Source organism: Pteropus medius, unplaced genomic scaffold (assembly GCF_902729225.1).
Source record: "Pteropus medius unplaced genomic scaffold, Ma_sr-lr_union100, whole genome shotgun sequence".
Taxonomy (NCBI): domain Eukaryota; kingdom Metazoa; phylum Chordata; class Mammalia; order Chiroptera; family Pteropodidae; genus Pteropus; species Pteropus medius.
Window position 1 is genome coordinate 17,828,032 of NW_024351073.1, and position 22,620 is coordinate 17,850,651.

At 46.6% G+C, this 22,620-nt stretch overlaps 1 protein-coding gene and 1 pseudogene across 1 annotated transcript in view; both read right to left on the minus strand.

The window, feature by feature from the left end:
• The window catches only part of TRIO (trio Rho guanine nucleotide exchange factor), a 324,442-nt gene that overhangs the window by 51,491 nt on the left and 250,331 nt on the right, over window positions 1-22,620 (minus strand). The window contains exon 32 of the mRNA XM_039842534.1: window positions 22,362-22,605. Within this exon, the coding sequence (XP_039698468.1) occupies window positions 22,362-22,605 (244 nt within the window). The remainder of the gene's footprint in view (window positions 1-22,361; window positions 22,606-22,620) is intronic.
• LOC120586455 (uncharacterized) lies at window positions 15,663-15,778 on the minus strand (annotated as a pseudogene).

The window sequence follows — 22,620 nt, forward strand, 5'->3', positions numbered from 1 at the left end:
GGGGTCACCAGCCGGGGGAATCAGCAGGAGGAAAGGTTCAGCCCTCACACGCACAGTTCTCCAGCCAGCAAGGGGTCCCGCTGCCCACACAGAGCCCCACGGTGGCACTGCTCCACGTGCAGTCTTGGGCAGCAGAAGGAACTGGTGCTTGGCCTCATGCCCCAAGGGCAGTGGCAGAGGGGAGCTGGTCCTTTGACACCTCACCTGGTTCTGCCTCTTCTGCCTATAGACGAAACTAGAGATGCAGGCCTAGGTCTAGGCTGCTCCCTGGAGGCTCTGTAGGAGGGTGCTGGGTGTGACTGCACAGCCACCCAGGCCCACCAAGCAGGCCGTTCATGACATCCTGTGGCACGCTCACTGTTCTTGGTCCTGTCTGCTTAAAGGCTCGGACACTGGGAAAACTTCTGAATGGTCCTCTATTCGCTTGGCTTTTTCGAGGCTGAGACCGACCCTCTGTGTTCCCAAGAAGTCAAATGGCTGCTCTATGCGCAAAATTACTTAAGACCGGTATCACTTACACAGAGGCAGATTATTAAAAAACAAATTCTGTGTGTGTACCAGGTTACTTAGTGTTTAGCATACTGCTGACTTTGGGATCATGAGCTTGCTCTGTAAGAAAATAATGTGTCGATTCTTAATTTCTTCATTTGGGAAGTTACTCTCAAGGCAATACAGTACTTATTATTGTCCTGAATAGATAATCATCGCTTGAGGGAACAGAAAGTTAATTTTTGGGGGGATAAGCAATCACGAGAGCCCACACAACCTTACTGCGGGTCGAACACGGCTAAGAAACGTGAATGTTTAACTCAAAGGCACACTTATTCCTAATATTAAACACAGAGTGTTAGTAGTAAAAGTTCTAGCTCCATCTGAAGGAGGCTCACACTTGAACTACATTCTTCCCAACAAATATTTATGCTTTCGGTTAATGTCTTCTAATACTGTTAAAAAAAAAATAAAAAAGAAATAACTTAGGCTACCTTCTTAAAGAGGAAACCAAAGATTGCTTTTAGGAGGCAATTTGTAGCTTTTCAAAGTTGGAAATGTCTTATATGAAGACAAAGACATCTCCATGCAAAATGGTTTAAAAGAACATTCTGCAGTTAGAGGCTTAAACCATGTGATTTATTTCAGGTGGTGATAGATTTCTCTTCATTCACATATAAATTTATTATTTTAAATTAAGACCAGATTCAGAATGCCAACATGCAAAAGTCTTTTTCCTACATTCTTGAAAATGCATAATTGCATAAGAACATACCTAACCACAACATGCTATAAACCATGCAAACTTATGTTTTCATAGAGCCACATAACTCATTTCATAGAGCCATATACTCATTTTTATATAGCATTAAGGGGAAAAAAAAAAAACCAAACTGGCCTTGGAATGCTGTGCAGTGAGCTTGCCAAGCTATAACACTCTTCACATCATCTACGGGGCAGGTTAGCTGGAGTTTCAGTCTCAGGGGATGGAGTATTAGTTTAGAAAGAGTTACAGCTGTGGAGAATCAGGAAATGGATGATCCCCCCACCCCCAAACCGCAAAGCAAATATCTAGTACATTATATTCTAGGGTCCCTGGTGGTTTGGTTCAAAAACAAAGAAATGAAAAGCTCTAACCAATCAGGAATTCCTTTCACAATTACATTTTAGTTAACACCTCTACCAAAAGCAAAATGCTGCTCTAATTAAAGCCAAGCACTTGAAAACGGGATTAAAATGTTAACCACAAACTTGAGGAGGCAGGAAGTCCAAGGTGTGTGTGTCCTGCACTGCTACACTCTACCTCCAAGAACACAGGGTTAAAGGTTGCAATCTCATAACCTCGGCTAGTTTGATTGTGTGACGTCTTGCCCACCCCCCACTTCCCTATAAGAACTCAATGGCACTGAATTTTATTTCCCAAATTTTCCCAAATTATGATTTTGAAATTTCTTGAGGACTGCCCGCTCTCTTTACAGGACACTGCATACTAAAACGACAACAAAAGCCAAAACAATAAACTAAAAGAGGGTTTGAGCAACTGCCTTTGCTCATTCACGTATCCAACATGCGAGCTGCAATCTCCACCATAACGTGTTTCGGGAACAATGGCTGAGCCCGGGCCTGGCGGCGTCTAAGAAGCCCCACACCTCCTCACCAGCCAGGTGTCCGGTGAAGGACCCTCCCTCAGGCGCTGCTCTTCAGGCAGCTGAGTGAGACAGTGAGGCAGAAGGAAGGAGGGCAGGGATGCCTGGAGCTGCTCCAGGAAGGAACAAAGCCGGCTCAGAGACAAAGGAAATGAAAAGACCGCCTCTGCTGTGAACGCCGATCAATGCACAAATCCTGTCCTTGGCTTTAATTAGTGCCCCGTGTGGCAGAATGGCTCTGCCACAGCCCGGGAGGGTGGCAACAGCAGGAAATAACCAAACAGCCTGGGCTGGGGAATGGGGGTGCAGGATGGCTGGGGTATGCCCTGGATGTTGGCTTTCTTTCTAGCTGGAGAAAGACAAAGGGAAAACATTCAGTTTTTAGTTCTACATCATAATAAGCACATTCCCTTCTAGTTATTAAAGACTCCTTATTCGACTTCACATGGGTCACTGGGCCACTTCTTCCCGTAATCCATCAGCTTTAAGAGATAAAAAGGGAAGGGGAGTTGGCTTAGGGATATAAACTTTGTTCCAGAAGCTTTTTGGGGCTGTTTCCTTAGACAGGAGAATAACTCTAGTCTTTTCGTGCTGATAAGGTATAGGTCTGTTTTCATGACTGTGAACTGCTATTAACGAGATGCAATGACAAATACTTTAACTGTGCATTTGAGAAAACAGACAATAGAAAGGCAGAGATGATTTCATATAGTCAGACTTTAAAAGTATCAATGAAAGGCGCACCATCTCATATACAAAAAGACTAGAAGGACATGTGTCCAAGTATTTTCAGTGGTTGCCTGTGGGTGTCACCCCCCTCTGCTGCTCTATAGATCTGTGGATTTTCCAATTTTTTTTTTTTTTTTTAACAATTGGCATATAGTTTCAGAGAAGCTTTATATTTTGGGGTGTTACACTTTGTTCACATTTGCATGGTTTTATGTGAGAATTGTAAAAAATGACGTGGAGCACGTGGGCTGTGGTCCTCCCCACCCGCTCCCTGCAGGCCTTGGAGACAGGAAGAGGAAATGGAGGGGCCTCGTGGACCATTTCCAGGGCCCCCTACCCAGCGCTCCCAGGCAGACTGCTCACTCACCCCGCAGGACCACTCTGAGCACCTGGAGGAAATTCCTCAGAGTGAAAAGCCATAAATTTGACCTCCCCCTGAAGCCCAGCTGAAGGGATACACTCAGAAAGAGCACACACCGCAGAGAAGTTACTGCTGGAGGAGGCTGCCCCAGCCTAGAGGGAGCCGGGAAAGGCCCCGCCTCTGAAGGCTCCTATCCCAGGACCTGCAGGTTTCTAGGGCACCGAGGGGACATTTCGGTCTCTTTTTAATATTAACTTCAAAAAGTTTTAATATTTTGAAATTTTATATTCACCCTAGGGCCAAACAATTTTAAGTTTCTTTGCTTTTTGGCTAGAAATAGATATAAGTTTAGTGTGTAACACTACTTCCCCCTCAAAAAAAAAATTGTCATCATAAGCTAAGAGTGGCAATTAAATATATCTTTGATGAGTGACAACTGGAAAAATAAAATCATTTTAAAACTGCAGTTTGCTTAAAAGGAAAAAAACTTGAATGTAGTTTTTGGAGAACATAAACCATAGCAAGCATACTCCCCCGCCCCCCCCAGATGAGGAAACTGCATTGGAGCGAGATTAAGAAGGATTTGGCCGGGGTGGCACTGGCAGAGTGAGCCAAGACAAGCACACTGGTGGTCTAACTTCCGCAGTCACACGCTATTCCCGCCGTATTCTGCATATTGCGTTTTAAACTCTGACTCATTTAAACGGAAAGAGCAAAAACTATTTGAGAGAGCATTTAGTTTGCACAGTAACTTGTGTGGAAACGACTGGTCTTCACAGCTGAAACAACACGATATTGTGCTGAATACTTGTGTGTTTTCGTTTGCTCCCAGGAAACCGCGTGTCCTGTGCACGGGTCCTGAGTGTGAAGGTGGCCGTGGTCTGAACCTGCCTGGGCAGTCCCAGCGTGGGCTCACACTGTGTTTCCGTGGAGAAATCAGTGTTTTTCTTTAAATTATAAAAACAAAAACTGCACTGGTGAGAATCCACCCTTCTCCTCAAAAAAGAAAAAAAGAAAGAAACAAACAAAAAGAGCTGAAGAGTTCAGGAACGATGAGGCACACAGTTCCCTCTGTATGTGATCTGACTAACGTGGAGGACGCCGCAGGGGACCACGTCCAGCACTGGAACGGATCCCACGTGTCCACGAAAGGGTACTTGCTCCAGAAGGAGAACACGTCTACAGTTCCACTACGCTGCTGGTATGACTGCCCGCTCCCACTGGAGCCCTCTTCAAAGACGATTTATAGCTCTTCTTGACCTTGCCCTTGCCCTCTGTTGCATTCTTTTCCTAGCAATTACTTAGCAGTAAAACTCCCCTGGCTTATGGCTGTGTCAGTTATTGGTAATGGCGATGTCTGCAAATAAAAACAGCTTCGTGCATGCTATTCCAGGCAAAACTTGACATTTGCACAAGAATTTGCACTGAGTATGTCGGAAAGCAGAAAAATTGCCTTTCCCCAAGGTACTCCAACAAATGAACCCCCAGACTGCTTGTGGGTATAAAGAAAGGCTTTGTAATCACTCTCTATAATTTACTGGGCATTTTAAAGTTACTTTGGGACTTGTTTATGGGATATTACTCAGTCATTTTTTCCTTTTTAAGCCGGATACATATATATTTCCCCCATAATCAATTTAACGAGTAGAATCAGACAGTATTAAAATATCACTTAGATAACATGGCATTTAGAAAACTGTCTTGGAAGCACCATGAAGGTTTGGGAAAAGATGGACAGTCATATTTCTCAAAAAACAAAACAAAACAAAAAACAACAACAAAAAAAAAAACCAAAAAAGAAAAAGAAAAAAGCAAACTAGATTTTTGCTTTCTTTCATTTATCCTTTACTTAGATTAGATTTTCTTTTCCATAAAAATCTCAGTGGACATCAATTTCTTTCCAAATTTGTTATCTTAGAAAATCTGTGATGACAGCTTGAATAATATCACCTGGAGTTTCCATTACAGTCTGAAAATTGCCAGAACGAAAATATATCTAGGGGAAACGAAAAATATAATAGCTTAACTATCTATCCTTCACTGTTTAAAAAATTAGTTTAATAATGTCCCTTCAGAAGAATTCCTAAGAAATTACAATACTCCTAGGATTCAAAATTCCCTCTATGAGAAGAATGCTGTATCTTCTTGAAATCCAACACTTTTTAGCAAAATTGCTCATTATAATATTTTAGACTAAATTTTGGGCATGTTTATGATACATTTAGAGGGGTGCTCTATCATTATCCCTATTTTGCCACAAAGAAATAAAATTCAGAGAGAGAAGGTAATTTACTAGGGACCCAGGACACATGAGTGGCTGAGACTCTGAATCAGGCTTTTGATGTTATCAATTGTTCTTTTCACTGCACAGATGTTCTTATTTTTCAGTAAAGAGATCCTATGGATCATTGACTGTCACCACCCAGTGCAGAGTTCCTAGTGCACAGTGTCACTAATGGATCTGCCCAGCTCAGACGCCTCGAGAGAGGGAGGCCATTCCGGAACAATTTAATTAACATAAATATGAAAAATGTTATGGTCAGTGACTTTTAAAAATGTTTTGATAGCTTTGTAAACAAAAAGTATGAGAAATATTATGAAAAACAATGTTTATCCCATGAAATTTAATATTTACGTAGCCAACACTTACCTCCTTTGGGAGTCACTAATCAAAGATAATTCTGTTGTTTTCCTCCGGTATTGCATGGACAAACACATCAACAGTGTCACTTCCCCCTTTACGTGCCGAAAGCACATTTCTGCGCCTCTGTTTTCCTCTGATCCCCCTTCTTTGGTGGATCCCTCCATCTTAACCCTTCTCTAGTGAGCTCACAATAACATGGAAGTGCCCGGAAGGTCCCGCGGGGTCCCTCTGGCGCCCTGCCCCTCGCTGCCCACTCCGGGAGCACCTGTGAGTAATGGCTGGCAGAGTGAAGGCAAACATCAAAAGTGCACCAAGTCAGAAGTGATACTCCGGTAGAAGGCATCCTGCTGGCATGCAGGAGACAGCCAGTGAGAAACTCCTTTCAACGGTTGTGTGGTCTGGATGGGTGTCAAAGGTGGCTGCTGGAAAGCCAGCCTCCTCTGGAGTGTTGCAGGAGGGTCTGTGGGGACCAACAGGCCTAATTTCTTCCCTCGCGTCATTCTTTTGAATTGCGCTGTCTTTTCCTCAAATGGAGGAAAGCGCATCTACTTCTGCAGGAGTTAAGTTTTCTTGTCTTGACTCAATTTCTGTGTATAGAGCCTGTCACACATACTCCCTTGAAATACAACGGCGGTTACTGGAGACCCTTTCCCCCCATATAACTGTATTATCTTATTCCATGGCTGCAGTTCTTTTGAGAAAACAAAAGAGAATCTAAATATAAATGCGGACACTGCCATTTTCTTGAATAGTCTGACAAAACCCCAAACAAAATTAAAACTGAAACAGACGTAAGACCAACTAAAATCCTAAGAAGACAATTTGCAGCGGCTCAGATTGCTTTAGACCGTTTGCATGCCATTTACAAGAAAAAAGTGGCCTCCGGATATTGAGTGCCTTACGACGGAGCAATCAACGTGACTGCACAGGGCACAGTCCCGTTTCTCGTCTTATTCCTAGAGGTCCCCACAAAACATACCCGCACAGCCCCCCTCACAAGGCAGACAGCACACTTCAGTGTGCAAGCACACGAGATTCCAGGGCAAGGCCCGCAGCGATCTCCGGGGAGCCGCCTGGGCCACGAGCCCCCGGGGAGGGGCTGGCGCCCGCGTACCTAGGTCGAGGATCCAGCACTTGCAGCTGCTGGGCTGCCCGCCGCTGCGGTAGGCGGTGCCGACGCCGACGTTGGAGAGCGCGTCCAGCGGGTCCACTGGCTTAATTCCGTTTGGCATGGTGCGTGCCGAGCTGCCTGGAGGCTAAAGGCTCGGATCCCTGCCCTACCTGTCCCCACGAGCAGCCAGAGGAAGCCACTCTCCAGCAAGATCAGACAGCGGTTCTTCAGGCGCTCGGCAGGCAGCCGGCTGGGCAGGCTCGGTGGCAGGCACTCGGGCGGGGACTGTGCAGCCCCAGGGCCCGCAGCTCCTCTCCCGGAGGTGGACCCGCTCCCTCTCCTCTGCCTGCTCCTCGGCTCCGCTCTGCAGTTGGGTTTCACATGTGGGAATATCCAGACGCCCTGGATCACATTCTACCACAGTGACTCTAATTGGAGCTCAAGGAAATTCTGAGGGCGCAGTGAGCCAGATGTTTCTCCTCCCCTCCGCCAGCCAGAGCTGCGATTTCCTTACTCAGTGAAATGCCGAGTGACGGACCCACGCCAGGCTTTCTGACTTGGGCTTTGTCAGTGTTTGGATGGAGGTCTTCTCTGAGACATACAACAGACAGTGCCTCCTGATGTGACTTGATAGCAAAAAGAAAGGCAATTTGGTCCACAGCCAACTGGTTACATCACTGTGCTACAATGTCACTCCTCACTTATTAAAAACATATCTTCATTCTTCCTTACAAGCAGCAGCCATAAAAGTGAAAATGAATATCCTTACATTTGTGACTTGTAAAGGCATTTGTAGCAAAGCATCTCAAAAGCTCGTTTTTGTCCTTTTCTGAAGTTGGGTATTTTCTTTGGCCGACATACATTCTTGCTCCTCAAAGTGTCCACGCGTTCTCCCCCCGAGTCTCACACGGCACAATGGCTTCGCAGGAGAATGCCCACTGTCTAAAACCCACGAAGCCTGACTCTGCAACTTCACGGGCGGTGTGTGCACGCTCGTGCCTCTCGATAATTCGAGAAGCACAAACGGCCGTCTCCGAACCACACTGTGATGGCCATGCCCGCACTGAGGCAGTCACCTGGAATGTTGGTTACACACCCAAAACTGTGATGTGGCCCTCGCTCACTTAAACTTTCCTGAGGGAGCACTATCTGCTGAAACCTACGCTTATCTCTGAACAGAATCAGGTACTACCTTCTTGAGTTCTCTTTATTTCTGCTTTATCTAATCTGATAGCATAAATGGTGTCTGTTGTTTTATTGATTTGCTAAGAAAAATGTTGTCTTTTTTAGTTCCATAGTTTAAAAAACAGTTCAACTTGGGTTCTCCTTCCACCCTCCCCCGCATGTGTTGCAAAGTAAATTTTGAAAATTCTCTAACTAAAAAATGTGAACATAGCATAGATTTCTAGTTTCGTTCTCAGCTTAAGATAATGAACAATTATAAAAAAAGGAAGAGAATAAATCCAGGGCACCAAAGCAAAGCTGCCTCAGGCACTGATACCTCCTTAAGACAAACAGCTACAAAGTGGGAGCTGGCATTTATAGGCCCACATTAGGCCTCGTATTCTTGTTAAAAGTCCAAAAGCAAAGCACAAGGCTGCTCTTCCTGACTGTGGTCTCCTGGCAGATCCGGATGGTGTACCTATGCCAGGACTAGACAAGAGGCAGAATTCTGCACAGAGCATTTTTGCATTTTCTGTGCATGAAAACTTTTTATTACCAAATAAATAATCTTCTCTCTCTTTGGCCAAAAAAAAAAAAAAAAAAAAAAAAAAAATGGGCAGTAAAAATTATGTTCTAAAGGAAATCAAGTGAATTGACATTCTGAGGTTTCGTTTACTACAACTTTTATTAAATATTTCACTTTGTCCCTCTGCAAAAACACAGACTGCCAAGCAAGGGCCATTAATTAAAAAGAGAAAAAAAGAGCTGTCAGGGAAATTAATTATTTTATGTGTAATATCTGTCCTCTAGCAAAGAGGACAGGAATGATGCTGAAAAATGAATAAAACGTTCTGGCTAAGATAGATGGGAAATTTCCCCAGCGACTGTCCTCTTCCAACTTCCAGTTCACGTCTGTCAGAAATGCAGCACCGCAGGAATGAGGGAATAACGGAAAAAACTTTTCTCATCCCTTCCTTCCTTCTCTTCATGAAGTGTGAGGCTACAGAGTATTTACCGTGTCATACGGCACTTTACAAAGTAAGTGAAGATAAATCACGTCGGGTAAAGGCACCGCATGAGCCCGACCTGGGAGGAGGGGTCATCTCAGCCCCGGCCTGACAGGCCACGTGAAAACACAAGGCAGGGGTGGGGGAAGGGCTGGGGCGAGAGGGAAGAGGGACGGTGGGCGAAAGTCTCTCGGAAACAAGGTTTGAACTCCGGGGCTATTTCTACCTTGGTGGTGTGACTGGGAATCTGTTCTAAGAGTCCGACCAAGGTCAAGTGAAGAAGACCCAAGGGTGATGTCAGCGGACTAATGGGAAGGAAAGCTTGGGGGGAACCGTGGCTGTGGTTGGGAGGAGAAGGAGAGGGTGACAGAGGCTGGTGACTTCAGTTCATGGGGAGACGTTTTAAGAGAAATGACAGTGTGCCATCCCCGGCAAGAAAATGGGAAGCGACTGAGACGCTCGAGAACGGGTGGAACCGGTCTGTCCACGGCCACGGTGAAGGAAAGTGAGAAATTCTGGGTTTTTCTTTTTTGGTATTTTTAGTATGTGTTTGCTCTTTTCATCTGCTGGCTGGACACAGAATTACGAATGTCACAAAGAAAATGGAAGAACCACTGTTGAAGACAGTGCTCTTGAGGACAGCACGTTCGTCTGTGAGGACCAACGGCGAGGGGCGCTGGGGAGAGGCGACGAGGGAGATTTACACGTAAGGAAAGTGGCTGTCGACTCCTGGGACCATGGTTATGTTTCACATGCCCCCAAAAGACATAATTAAAATCACCTAGGACTGGCGTGTGCGCTCAGAACGGAAAGCATCACGGAGGAAAAACGTGACCACACCGGCGGGGGTGGGGGGCTGGGGGAAGAAAGTGCTCACCTAAGTGACTTTGAAAAACAGTATTTTGACTGTGACCCCGTAAAACCAAAGATGAAAAGAACCGTTGAGTTTGCATCTCACAGGGGTAGTGGTTGGTGATGAGACGAGATGAAGTGGAGTCTTTTAAAGCCAAGTCATTTTAGGTAAAGAAAATATTCAATTTCCAAAGACGAAAAAAATGGGCTTTAATACCAGGGCTGAACGAATAAGTTATTTGGATAATGAGATGCAGGTGTCTCACTGTCAGGGAAAAAGCTTACAAGTCGGGAGGGCTGAGGGCAAAGGACGCACCCCATACTGTCTGGCAGGAGTCAGGTTTCAGTATGATACCGCGCGTTTCTGTATGCACATGCCGACGTACAGAGAGGGATAGATGGGATTTGAATACAGACGTGTGTGCGGACAGGCATGTCTGCTGAGAAGACCTAGAAGTCACGCCACCACGTAGCACGGAGCACGCCTAGCACCCAGGCCTTAGTTTTTGATACTATTCTCCAATTAAAGGAACCAAGGCTTCTTGGAGACATGGTTGGTTGATCTAGGACTGCAGCAAAGAAAACAGAAGACGGCCAGGGGCATCTTTCGCCAGAAAGCAAGGCAGCACTCCAGAGACAACGAGCCTATGTCCGGAGCATGCAGAGGCCAACCTAAAGGAGCGCCTGATGACCACGGCTGGAACAACGTGGGCAACAAAATAATGGCAATACAGGGTTAGGACCCACAGCAATAAAATATCCGTGACTCTATGCTGATATACATAACTGAGTAAGCAAATAAATGAGGCGGAGAGGACCACTCTTCTCTACAGGATTCTAGTTAAATAAATTTAAAAGAAATGAGGAAAACAGAAGATCACCACGGGAATAACTGTCACAAACACCACAGCAATGAGGGCTGCATGCTAACACCAGGCGGTCGAGGCAGGATGAGCAGCAGAGTGAGCTGCATTTCCAGGTATGTCTCACAAGGCATTTACTAAGAGAAAAACGGTAACTTTACAGCGCGGGAATACCGCAGACAACTACTATAACCCAGGATTAAGGTCACCAGCAATGGGGCACATCAGGATCCTCCCGAGGTCCCTGGATATGATGGACTGAGAAGGGCACAGAGCCACCTCTGTGACATTCTTGCCCCAAATGCGTAAGTTCTATTTAATCGGGAGAAAGCATCAGATAAAGCCCAAATGAGGGGACATCTCACAAAATAAAGAAATACCTCAAAACTGTCAAGGTCACGAAAAACAAGAAAAAGTACTGGAACCGTGACAGACTGGAGAAAATGAAATACAACGAGGGTCCTGGACTGGATCTTGAACCAGAAAAAACACAGGAGAGCGAAATTTGAAATAAGGTGTGGTTTGGTTAAAAGCGCTGCCTCAGGGCTGGTTTCCTGGTTTGGATCTCTGAACCCAGGGTCATGTGACACTGGGCGAGGTAGGTAAAGGTGCACAAGAATTCTCGGTACTATTTTTGCAACTTTTCCCTAAGTCTAAGATTATTTCAAAATGAGAAGTTTTTGAAAATGAAAATACTGAGTGTTATGTTAACTAAATGCAATTAGCTAAAGAAACTGAGTGTGTGAAAAAAGCTCCCAGAGAAAAATAGGCAAAGTCAGAGAACTTTTATGGGAAAAGAGATGTAAATTAGGCAAATTAAAAATGACCAGTAAATAAAAGGATCTATGATTTATTGAAAAAAAAAAAAATCCTGAAGAGATATAAAATCATTATTTTTCTGCACACTTATGGGGCAAAATTATAACAGCCAATCTCATTCTCGTGACAATAGGCATTTTTATTTAGATTGGTTGAAAAGGAATTCTTTTGGACAAAATTAATGCTACCTCAACCATTTTTATGTAACCTTCTTTTGTGATAATTATGTCTCAAATATTTAAAACTAAAGCTTCAATGTGCAAGTGCCTGTTATTTACCTGTCCAAATATGAGCCAAGGTCATTTTTGCCAAAGGAGGTCTCGAAGAAAAAAAATCCAGTAAAAAGGGTCCCTATACAAATAATACTTCTAAAGCTAGGGCTAAAAATACACTTAAAAGAAAGCTTTCTGTAAAACTAAAATTCAGATGAGCCAAAGGATCCAAAGTCTTTCTAGTAAAATCAGAGCACCTTTTGAAGAAGAAGGAAACACTAGTCATCGGCAAGTTAATGAAGGCTGAAAAGGACCCCGAAATCTTAAGAGCGAGAGAGAGGATACATGCATAAAATAGTATCAGCTACATTTCAAGATGGAAACTCAAATGACCTAACTATTAGGAACATTAGTTACAACTTCCTCTAAAAATCAGCAGTATTTAGCTGAAACTTAAAACATCGTCAGCAACCCTGATGAGTTTTTGGTGGTCTATTCTTCAAGCTCATCCTAAAAGCCCAGTTACTGACAGCAGGCGTTCTGCAGCTGGGGACGGGGGCGCTGGGGAGCCACGTGGCCGGTCTCCTTCCTGATGGCCCGTCCTTCCTGATGGCCCGTCCTTCCTGATGGCCCGTCCTTCCTGATGGCCCGTCCTTCCTGATGGCCTGTCTGCAGTGCGGCCTCAGCACAGCTGCCCCAGCAGGGGCGAGCTCCTCAGGTCCCATGCACAAAGACTCTCCTGTTCAGAGGGCGTTCCGTGCGGTTTCTTGCCCCGCAGATAGCACCCCCCGCCCCGGAGGGAAGGGGCTGGATGACTAAATCCTGCTTCTGAAGGCGCCATTCAGCACATCATTTCCTGCTGCTTTCTAGCACAGCGGCCAATCCACAAAAGCACCTTTATGGGGCATCCGACCACTTCATCCGGGTGCCAAAAATCCCACAGGCTCCTTTTCATTGCTTTACTTACTATCTTTTCACAAGCGATGGTGAGTTTTTCTCTTTAACAAAACAAACATTCAAATACGCCTTTTTTACATCGCACTTTAACTCGCTATGTGGCCTTCTCTGTTTGCACCAGCACGGGGGGCTATCTGCAGAATGGCAATATGAGATGGTAGCCTCGCAAATGCGTTTCCTACAAAAATAACAAAAACAGTAGTGTTCAAAGAATCAGAGTGATGTTGCCAACCCCCGAGAGCCAATGAATGCTCGTGATGTCCCAACTCCGTTAAACTTCGGAGTGGTGTAGGCCACAGCATCACTCAGGGAGGGGTCAGGATGGAGACTCGACAGGAAGCAGAGTTCCCCAGCTCCTCCAAGGACGAGCTGGGAGCCCATGCAGCTGATTTTGATTTTTTAGGGGGATGGGGGGGATGGGATTGGGCAGGGGAAGAGGGAGGATTTGAGTTGTGGAGCAGGAAACTTCTACTCCTGAATGCAAACTGATTTTAAAAAACTGCTTTTACTTTTGTGATTGGTTCTTCCATTCGCTGACTCATAGCAAGTCACTCGAGTTCTGTGCTGACTTGGGGAGGAGGGGCAGGAGGGAAGTGGCCCACGAGAGGGATAGAGAACAGATTTCCGCTAGGACGACTTCTCTGGGTGGTGGGAGGCAACTGGAATTACAGCATCGTTCAAACCAGAAAGCTGAAAACAGATCCTTCCCGGAGCAGGGACTGCAGGGGCCGTGGCCTCTGAGGAATGTACAGGGCTCTAGGAATGAATGCAAACGGCTCGTGTGTCCTGGACTTCGGAGGCCGGCTTCTGGAAGCAGCTCTTCCACAAATGACGGGGCTTAAGCGCCCGAGTTTTCTTTCTAGAGGCTACAGCTTCCTCCCTGGACTGGAGACGTTCCTTCCAGCTCGCATGGAGAGCAGGATGCATAGTGGTTATGAACTGGAGCCCTGAAGTCTGACCGCTGTTTTAAAAATCCCCTTCTCCATCACCTACCAGGCGTGGTCAAGTTCCGTTCTCTGAGCCTCCGTTTCTCATCATGAAATGGGGGTGACGACAGTGTATATGGTCATGGGGCATCCTGAGGAGCAAAATGCAGAGAAAAGCAGCAGCGGGCCTGGCACGCTACCGCCAGGCATTTTCTGAGGCCCCGGCGCTCCCCTTTTATGGGCTAGCTGTGTCCTCCCAAATTTGTGTGGTGAAGTCCTAAAGCTCAGAACCTCAGATTCCAACTGTATTGGGAGACGGGGTCTTTAGGGAGGTGGTTAAGTCGAAATGAAACTGCTCGGGTGGGTCCTAATCTAGTGTGACTGGTGTCCCTGCAGGAACAGGAAAATCGGACACAGAGACGGCAGCAGGGCACGCGCAGGGGAAAGGCCACGCGACAACACAGCTAGAAGGTGGCTGTCTGCAAGCCAAGGAGAAACCAACGCTGCCGACACCTCCATCGTGGACTTGCAGCTTCCAGAACTACGAAAAAGTCAACTCCTGTTGCTCAAGCCATGTGGTCTGCGGGGTTCTGTCACGCAGTCTGCTCTGCGACCCAGAACCTAAATGCTCTAATTAGTTTTGAGACAAATGGGAAACTAACTTATGGGTCTCTAAGAAGAGAACTTTAACATTCTTTCCTTCTAGAAAATGCAAAAACTCTGGTAAAGGCGCGGGGGAGGAAAGGGCGCCGGGGAGCCCACAGGGCCACGCTGTGACTTAGGATAACACCGGATTCCAGCGCGGCCTCGCCAGGCGGCCAAGGCGGCGAGCCTGCTTACTGTCCCCTGAGTGTCTGGACGATAAACACCCGGGCCCCTGTCCTGCGCTCGGCTAGAAAAGTCTGGGAAAACGATGACCCCCTTGTGGAATGGCCGAGCTGTGCAAAGGATTCTGATGACTGCCGGCCAGCCCGCCCTAGGACAGGCCTGACAGCCCGGGCAGGGAAACATCTCAGAAGATTCCAGGGCGGCCGCTCTCACCCGCATGGGACCCCAGAAAGGGGAGCCAGGACCCCTCTCCTACACAAAGCTGGCTGTGGGGTGAAAGTTCAAAGGTCAGCCTCCTTAGCCCTCTGACGGACCACTAGCCCTCCACCCCACTCTCCTTTCCCCTCCAAAATCCTTCCTCAGCGTCAGTAAAAAAGGAAATAAGACTGGGGAGGGTTTTAGAAATATTTTTCAAAATTCACTGTGAAATGTTAGTGATAAGAAAATGAATCCTTCGAGAGGTTCGACAGAGCTCGCAAGCCCATTACAGAAGCCACAGACGGAGCTGTGCACGAGGCCTTCTCTCAGCGAAGCTGTGGTTTGGACCCACAAGCAGCTCTGTGTGGATGGAAGACAAACACGGCCCACAAAGTGCTATTTTTACACACAGACTGAAGGAAGTTACTGGGTCTCTGTCAATCATCACCACTTATATCTAGTGGTGAACTCCTAATTTGTACCTCTTTGACTGAATCTATAATAAAAATGCAGAAATTGGTGAAATATTATCCAGATTAGTATTTCATTGACTGCTCCCACACAGAGTTCTGTAGGAAAATGTCCATCAAAATCTCACCTCAAAGGAGTCACATAGAGACTTGTGATTTAATTTATGTAAATGATTTAAGAATAACCTTATTCAAAGGGGGCATTTCCACTCCTCCTCCCTAAGTGGGTAAAATGAATTCAGATAATTCAAGGGGTTTAGTATAACTCAAATGTCATTAAAAATATATAAGTTAAAACTAAACATATATAAAAGCAAATGTTATTATGATATAGCATGTTTACTATAACTTTTTCTTTTTCTTCTTCTTCTTCTTATTATTATTTATGCCTACAGCAACTGGTCTTCCTAGGTGGTCTCCCATCCAAGGACTAACCAGGCCCTACCTTGCTTAGCTTCCGAGATCAGACATCGGGCTTGTTCAGGGTGGCATGGCCGTAGACCATGGACCGTGGCTCCACTGGGGCGTGAACCCAGGACCTTCTGTGTGCAAAGCAGACGTGCTGACTGCTACACCATGGAACCACGTTCACTATGATTTTTTTCTGATGTAGTTAATTTATGATTCAGATAATTCTTCTTTAAAAGTTTGTTTTCCATGAATGCATTTACTCTTCATTCCATCACCCCCACTTCTGGAATTCCATCCTGTAGAATAGACCTGCACGTGAATGAAATATTTATGCAAGGGGATCCGCTGCAGGCCGTTTATACTAAGTTAATAACCTACGTGATGTGCACACATGAAGTACTGCCCATCCGTAAAAAGGTGTTTACATATTAGTATGGAGTCCTTTCTAAAATAAAAGGCATAGCAAAGTAGAAAAAAAGCCAAGGAAAAAATACACTACCTTTTACGTAAGAAAAGGGAAGGAGGAATGAATGCACGTTTGTACTTACCTAACCAAGTACCGGAAGTGGAAGTTAGAAACAAATGAAAATAGTTACCTGTACATGCAATAGGACTGTGGGAACAAGACTTCTCACTTTACACCTCTTCGGGGTTTAATGCTGAACTATGTGAAGTGTCTAAGAGTGAGTTTTAAAATTTGCTTTTTTTTTTTTTTCTTTTAGAAAAAGAGTTCTGAACGTGGGGTCACTGAGCTATATGCAGTTTTGTACCTGTGCATGTTTTCGTGGGAAGGGGACCCAGAGCTTTCATCAGCTTTGATCAGGGATACACGATTCAGGGCCTGCCCTTCAGCGTCAGCCAGAGTCTGTGAAGGTCTTTTCCCTGTCACTGCATTTTCGGCTCAGCCATCAGGATCTACAGTCACGTCTACCAATGTTCTGACTTCTGAGGGGTGAGTTAGCTCTAGGAACACAACATAACTGCAAATCATCCCATGCTTCTCCGGAAGGAAGGAGAAAGGAACGCAGCGGAAGAGCCCGAGCACACCGTGCCTTGTCTGGCACACACTTCATTGTATCAGGTGTCGTCAGAGGCACAACCCGCTAAGCCACGAAGCAAGTGCAAACTCTGAACATACAACTGTTTCCCTCCATACATCGAATTTATTTATTTTCAAAATACTTAATAAAAAACCAGTACGCGGTACTTTTAAACAATCTCTCACCAGACGCATCATCTCTCTGTAACTTTTCAGTTTCTGCGGATGCTAATTAGTGAATAAACTTAAAGGGGAAGAGCCCTGCCTTGCCTAGTGAACAGCAAAGCCCGAGATCTCCGAATGTCAGAAAGGCCACAGTTCAAACAGTCCAGTCCACAGAGAGGCGGGGGGTGGACACCTCATGCTGTACCTGCGGCCGCTCCGCCCAGCCCGTGAGTCACCGAGAGAGAGCAAGACTTGCTTCCCCTGATTATACATCTTTCTACACACTGTGCCTTGGCCATTTTGAGCCAAGCGTGGGAAGGTGGATTCTTCATTCTTTGTTTATAACTTTGCTGTATATATAATTTTGTGATCTTCTAATAGGGATAGTGTTGATACCTGCTCATGGCTCTTTTCGTTTCAGCAAACACTTTAATGCGAAGTTGGAGCATGAAAGCACCTCCAACGTGCAGCACTCGGCAGCGTGACGGCTGCCCCACAATCACACGCGGCACAGAGGGCATTCCTTCATCACAGGCCATCATCCCCCCCTGGCCACTGCCTCTGCTCCTGGGGCTCCAGATTTCTCTGTGCTGCTTCCCACAGGGATTTACATCAGCACCTGTTCGAACAGAGAAAACCTGCTCCTTTCCAAGCTAATTTTTTTTTTAAGAAAGTATACAGATCTTCCATTATATCTATCTTTCAAGAACATGTAGGCAGACCTAGGTTTAAAATGTCTATGCACACATATGCCTGGGTGTGTTTTCTGACTAAAAGAAGGCAACCTGGCACTAAGCAGATGTCTAAATATGCCAGAATCACGATATAGTCAACTAAATTTGTTTAATGTCACTGAAGTCTTTTTAATGCCTGGAATTTTTTGAAAACTTATTAGATCACTTAAAAATCACAAGCAGTTAGAGGTAGGAGACGATTCAGCTTTGCGGGCAGTTTCATGATTTGGGAAAGATGCCATCTGTGTTGAACAAATTTAAAACAGTTGTGCCCAGTACACCTGGGGAAGTACAAGAGGTCTCGGGCCAGGGAGCTGTGCTTGCTTTCGGTCACCGAGGTTTCTGGAGAAGGAACAGAAGCACCATGTCTGCAGAGATGCTGCTTTTCTGGGTGGTGGTGTTGGGGGGCAGGGGCCGGAAAGCACAGGACGAGGCCCTCTGTCGGCGGGACAGTCCTGAGCTGCTGCTGTCCGGGAACTGGGGAGGGGGTTCGGATGAGGCTGAGGAACCTCAGTAAATGCTTGTACGCTGCAGAGGGAAACAGCTTTGAGGCAAACCCTGAGCTGGGGGCCAGCCGAACCCTGATGACGAGCGCAGGCTGGGAGTGCAGGGGACGAGGCCCGGGCCCGGGGTTCCTGAGAGAGGACACACCTGGTCGCCTTCTGAGTCCTCCCCTTCCTGCTACTACCTGCAAACCTCTGGTAAAGTTCTGTCACCTGGTCTCACCGGTGTGACATGGGGGCCCAGGGACAGGGAGCTGAGGGGAGAGATGTGGCCAGCTCCAGAGCCAGGGAGAAAGCAGCGGAGGGGCAGCCACCAGCAGAGGCAGAGCCGTGACCCCACAGGGCCAGCCGCTCAGACGCGGAGCGTGAGGAAAGGGGCGGGGGGTGGGGCGATCGGCCCTGGATGGATGACGATGGGCTCAGACACACTGCGGACTAGGCCACAAGGGAAACGCGTCCTGGTTTACAGTCTGCCCGTGGTGCTGCCAGTGGCTACCCGAGAATCAGATGGGCTGGAAATCGGCACACTATACGCGAGATGGGGGGAGATCAGAGTTTCTTAATCTCGGACGAAGATCACATTCACGGGGGCACAGATGAAAAAAAAAATCCCCATGTCCAGGCCCCCGCCCCAGAGATTCTGACGTAATGGTGGACAGTAAAAGCCACAAACGCACATGTGACTGGATGAGCACAAGAGTCTGCCGAATCCTTGTTCTACTTTCACGTGCTTGGCACCTGCCTAATTTGTGACTAAGTCGCTGTGCCAAAGGGAGCAAGGCGGCCAGAGCAGAGCCGGAACGAAACGCCAGGCCCGAACGCCTACAGACGCGGACTCGACGGCGATTTTCCGACACTGGCCTCCCCTGAAAAAGGCAGAGCGCTTCTCAACAGAACAATCTTCACACTGGACTCTAGTTTCAGACACAGAAATATCTCCCTGAAAACAAAGTGTGCAATTACAGTTCTCGTTCATTTTAAATAAGTTACGTAGCACGATAAAAGTGACCCAAGTGCTAATAAATGCCACATGTTCTCACTGCCCGACAGACTCCAGCTCTAGCCATGCTTCGAAACCAGCAGGGGACCTGGGCAGTATCCCCAGTGGATACTGGGTACTTCTTGGATGATTTGAGTATTTATACTTATAGTCAAATCCCAATTCTTAAAATATCTTATTATTCACAATCGGACATTTGACTTTACTAGGAATGTTTTTTACATTTGAAATTTATGGAAATTTAAGTTGTTTTGACTGGAGGGTTACAAAAAATATCGGAGGCAATAAGGTTGAGAAAATTCTGGAACTAGAGATTAGTAAACGTGCTCCTTCCTCCTGCCTGCAGGGTTAGAGCAGCAAGAATCAAAGACATTTAAGAAAGCATCTTTAGAGATTAACAGCAAGTGACTAGCGATAAATACATCTGACAATTCCCTATCGTTCATGAGTTTTGAAATCTGTGAAAGGCAAGACTGGCTTGCCTGTCTGGTATTGCCCCGAGGAGATCCATAAGGGTGACAGAAATCAAGTTTTACTAGAGAAGGGGCCATACTCCTCATGGCAGTACCCTTCGAGCCCAGTGCGGCCCTCAAAACACAAAGGGGCTCAAAATAAGACGCTGGGCAAGCAGCAGCACGTGAATAACACGCACCAAAGCGCCCGGCACACACCAATCTACGGACAGTCAAAATGGCACGCACTCCACTTCACACAGGAGCAGGAAGGAGGACTAAGCAGAAGCAAATCAAGACCTGCTTTCCCGGTGGCCTCTTCCTCCCCGAGGCTCCCCATCTTTTTTTGGACTTTATTCCTAGATCCTCGTCCCTTGTTCTCCAGACTGTTTGATGACAGCCTCTTCTCCTAGACGAAGACTCTGGTCACTGCTGCCTAAGCTGTCCTGGACTTGACCATGGACGGGAGGCTCTGGCAGAGGTCTGTCATAGTTCTTTCCTCAGGGACGAGTTCCCTACCCCAATCTACTGCCCGAGTCCTAACACTATGGGGGAATGGATCATCTTCGGTTTCCTTGCATTATAGGAAAAATAAAAACGCGGGAAACAATGGCTGAGGTTTGAGCCCCTGGCTGTTGGTTCGCAACAGGTTGTGCTCCATGAAGAAATACCTTCTTGGTAACGATGGAGCGTCAGCGGGTCTGTGGGGGGCCGGGAAGAACTTTTCTAGAATGTCACAGAATATCAGAGAAAAAGGGCTCAGGGAACAAAATGGTACCTAAACTTAGAAATAAGCAAAAAATCCAACCTCCGTGAGAAGTTTTCAGGACAAAGTCAAGGGTGATAAATACATGGTTCTTTCCTCTTGGCTAGCCTGCAATTGTGAACACCAGGAAGTAGGGAACACACCACAGGAAAGGCACATGTAAAAAGAAATCTTCCAGAACAAGTGTTATTTGTAGGATGCTAAGTTCACCAGGGCTCCTCTGTATAATAGATTAGCTTGAGAAAAAAGTTGAGCTTTATTTTCAGCTCAAACTCGAGGACTTAAACATATTACGCAACCCTGGAACTGCTCTGGCAGTGGGCACGTGGGCACCTCACACAGACCTCAACCTGCCCTCACGTGTCACATTAGGGGAAATCTCAGGCTGCTCTACATTCTCACTGACACCTTCGCCAGAAGTCAAAGTGGACACCTCGGCTGCCGGTCAAAATCTGAATATTCTTTCTCTTTGGATCCTTGGAGAAATAATAGCTAAATTCTTCTAGTTTCTTACTGAAGTGACGATAAGATGCTACTTAGGCCCCGAGGGATCCAGAACATGTTTGGGGCTGTAATTAAGGAGAAGAGGTAATCAGTAGCTGTGTCCTGTGCAGCTTTGTTTAGCTCGACGCCATAACTAACCCCTCCACGGCCAGAGGACAGACTTCGGGATGTGTCATGATGAAGGCAAAGAGGGTGCCGATGATAAATGCAGGGAGTATATCCTCAAATGAACAGCAAAGAACTTGAATATGGCAGGCTTGAGTGATCCTCCCTCAGGAAGGGAAAATAAACTGCACTGTCCTCCAGTCTGGACAAATCGACCATTTGCCTGTCTTGTAAGAAAATTAAGACTGTGCCATAATATGGTTCAAAGCGCATAAACTATCAATTCTGCACTATTTTAGAAGCTATAGACCAATGTTTCTTGGAAGGGCTTAGAGTCTCAAGGTAGCTTTTCACTTACGATGAAAGATTAAACCAACACTTGTCAAAAAGAAAGGCAGTACGAGCTGATATGTAATTTAAAATTTTCTAGGAGCCACAATTAAAAAAAAAAGCAACAGGTGAAATTAATTTAACAGTACACTATGTTTAACCCACTCTATGAAATACATCATCGCTTCAACATGCAATGACGCTAAAGTAATCACGCACTCTTTTTCACACCAGGGCTGGAAATCCAGCGTGTAGATCACACCCGCAGACCACCTCAATTCAGAACATCGCCAGCGGTTCCGTGCTGAACACCCAGGAGAAACAGACTCGCGCTTTTGCTGGAAGCCCAGATCTGATTCATCCAGACACACACAGCAAAGCAGTTTTGCTATAGATAGCTCTGTCTAAAGGAGTCACGGAAGAATGCCAAATGCCTTCTTCTCCGACTGGTTTAAAGGTGCTTCTTGCCAAAGCCCCCTCTCCTGGCAGTCGTGGCTGCAGAGCTGTAACGTGGAGCCCGGCCCGACTCAGCCAGGCCAGCCTCTCTCGGGGCAGGGAGCCTGGGGACTTGGGGAGTCCTGAGAAACTGCGAAGCCATGATGATGGCAAGGTTAAACTCTCAGGGCCTGCAGCGTCTGGCCTTCTGGGATTTCACACTAACCAAATAAAGAAGCCACAACGTGAAAATGCGATCAATGAGATGCTCCACAAGGTCCCACCTCCCCTGCCTGTTTCAACACCACCTGGAGGAGAACAGTACCTTCTCTGTGTTCCGCATTTATAAATAACACTGGCCTCCAAACAACGGCCCCCTTCTTCGTCTCTAGACTGGTATCTTATACCATTGTGGGGAATGAGGCACTCATTCATTATTGCTGGCTAACAGGTGAAATCCTCATCCCCACTTCAGCTCCTCGTGGACTACAACAGCCCAGAGACACATTGATCACAGACCGAAGCATGAGTGACCAGGAGGAGTCACACCTATTACGAGGCTGCAAAGAAACCGGGACAGAAGTACCGGTGTCATTCCGAGGGGGCGGTGTCACCGCCATCCACGCGCCGTGGAGTCCTACCTTTGTGGTTGAAGATGCCCTCCATCTCCATGCTACTTCTCGAGTGGGCGATGCACAGGGAGCCACAGGGAACCAGACCTTCTGCGGCGGGGGACCGGTCAGTGGTCCGCACCAGGCACCAGTCCGGCTTGTCATGGGGCCGCTCCAGAACCTCCACGGTCTGGCCGCGGCGGATGGTCAGCTCGGTGCTGTTGCAGGCCGTGAAGTCGTGGATCACCACTGTCAGCTCGCAGCCGCCGGAGAGCTGGGGGCGGAGAGG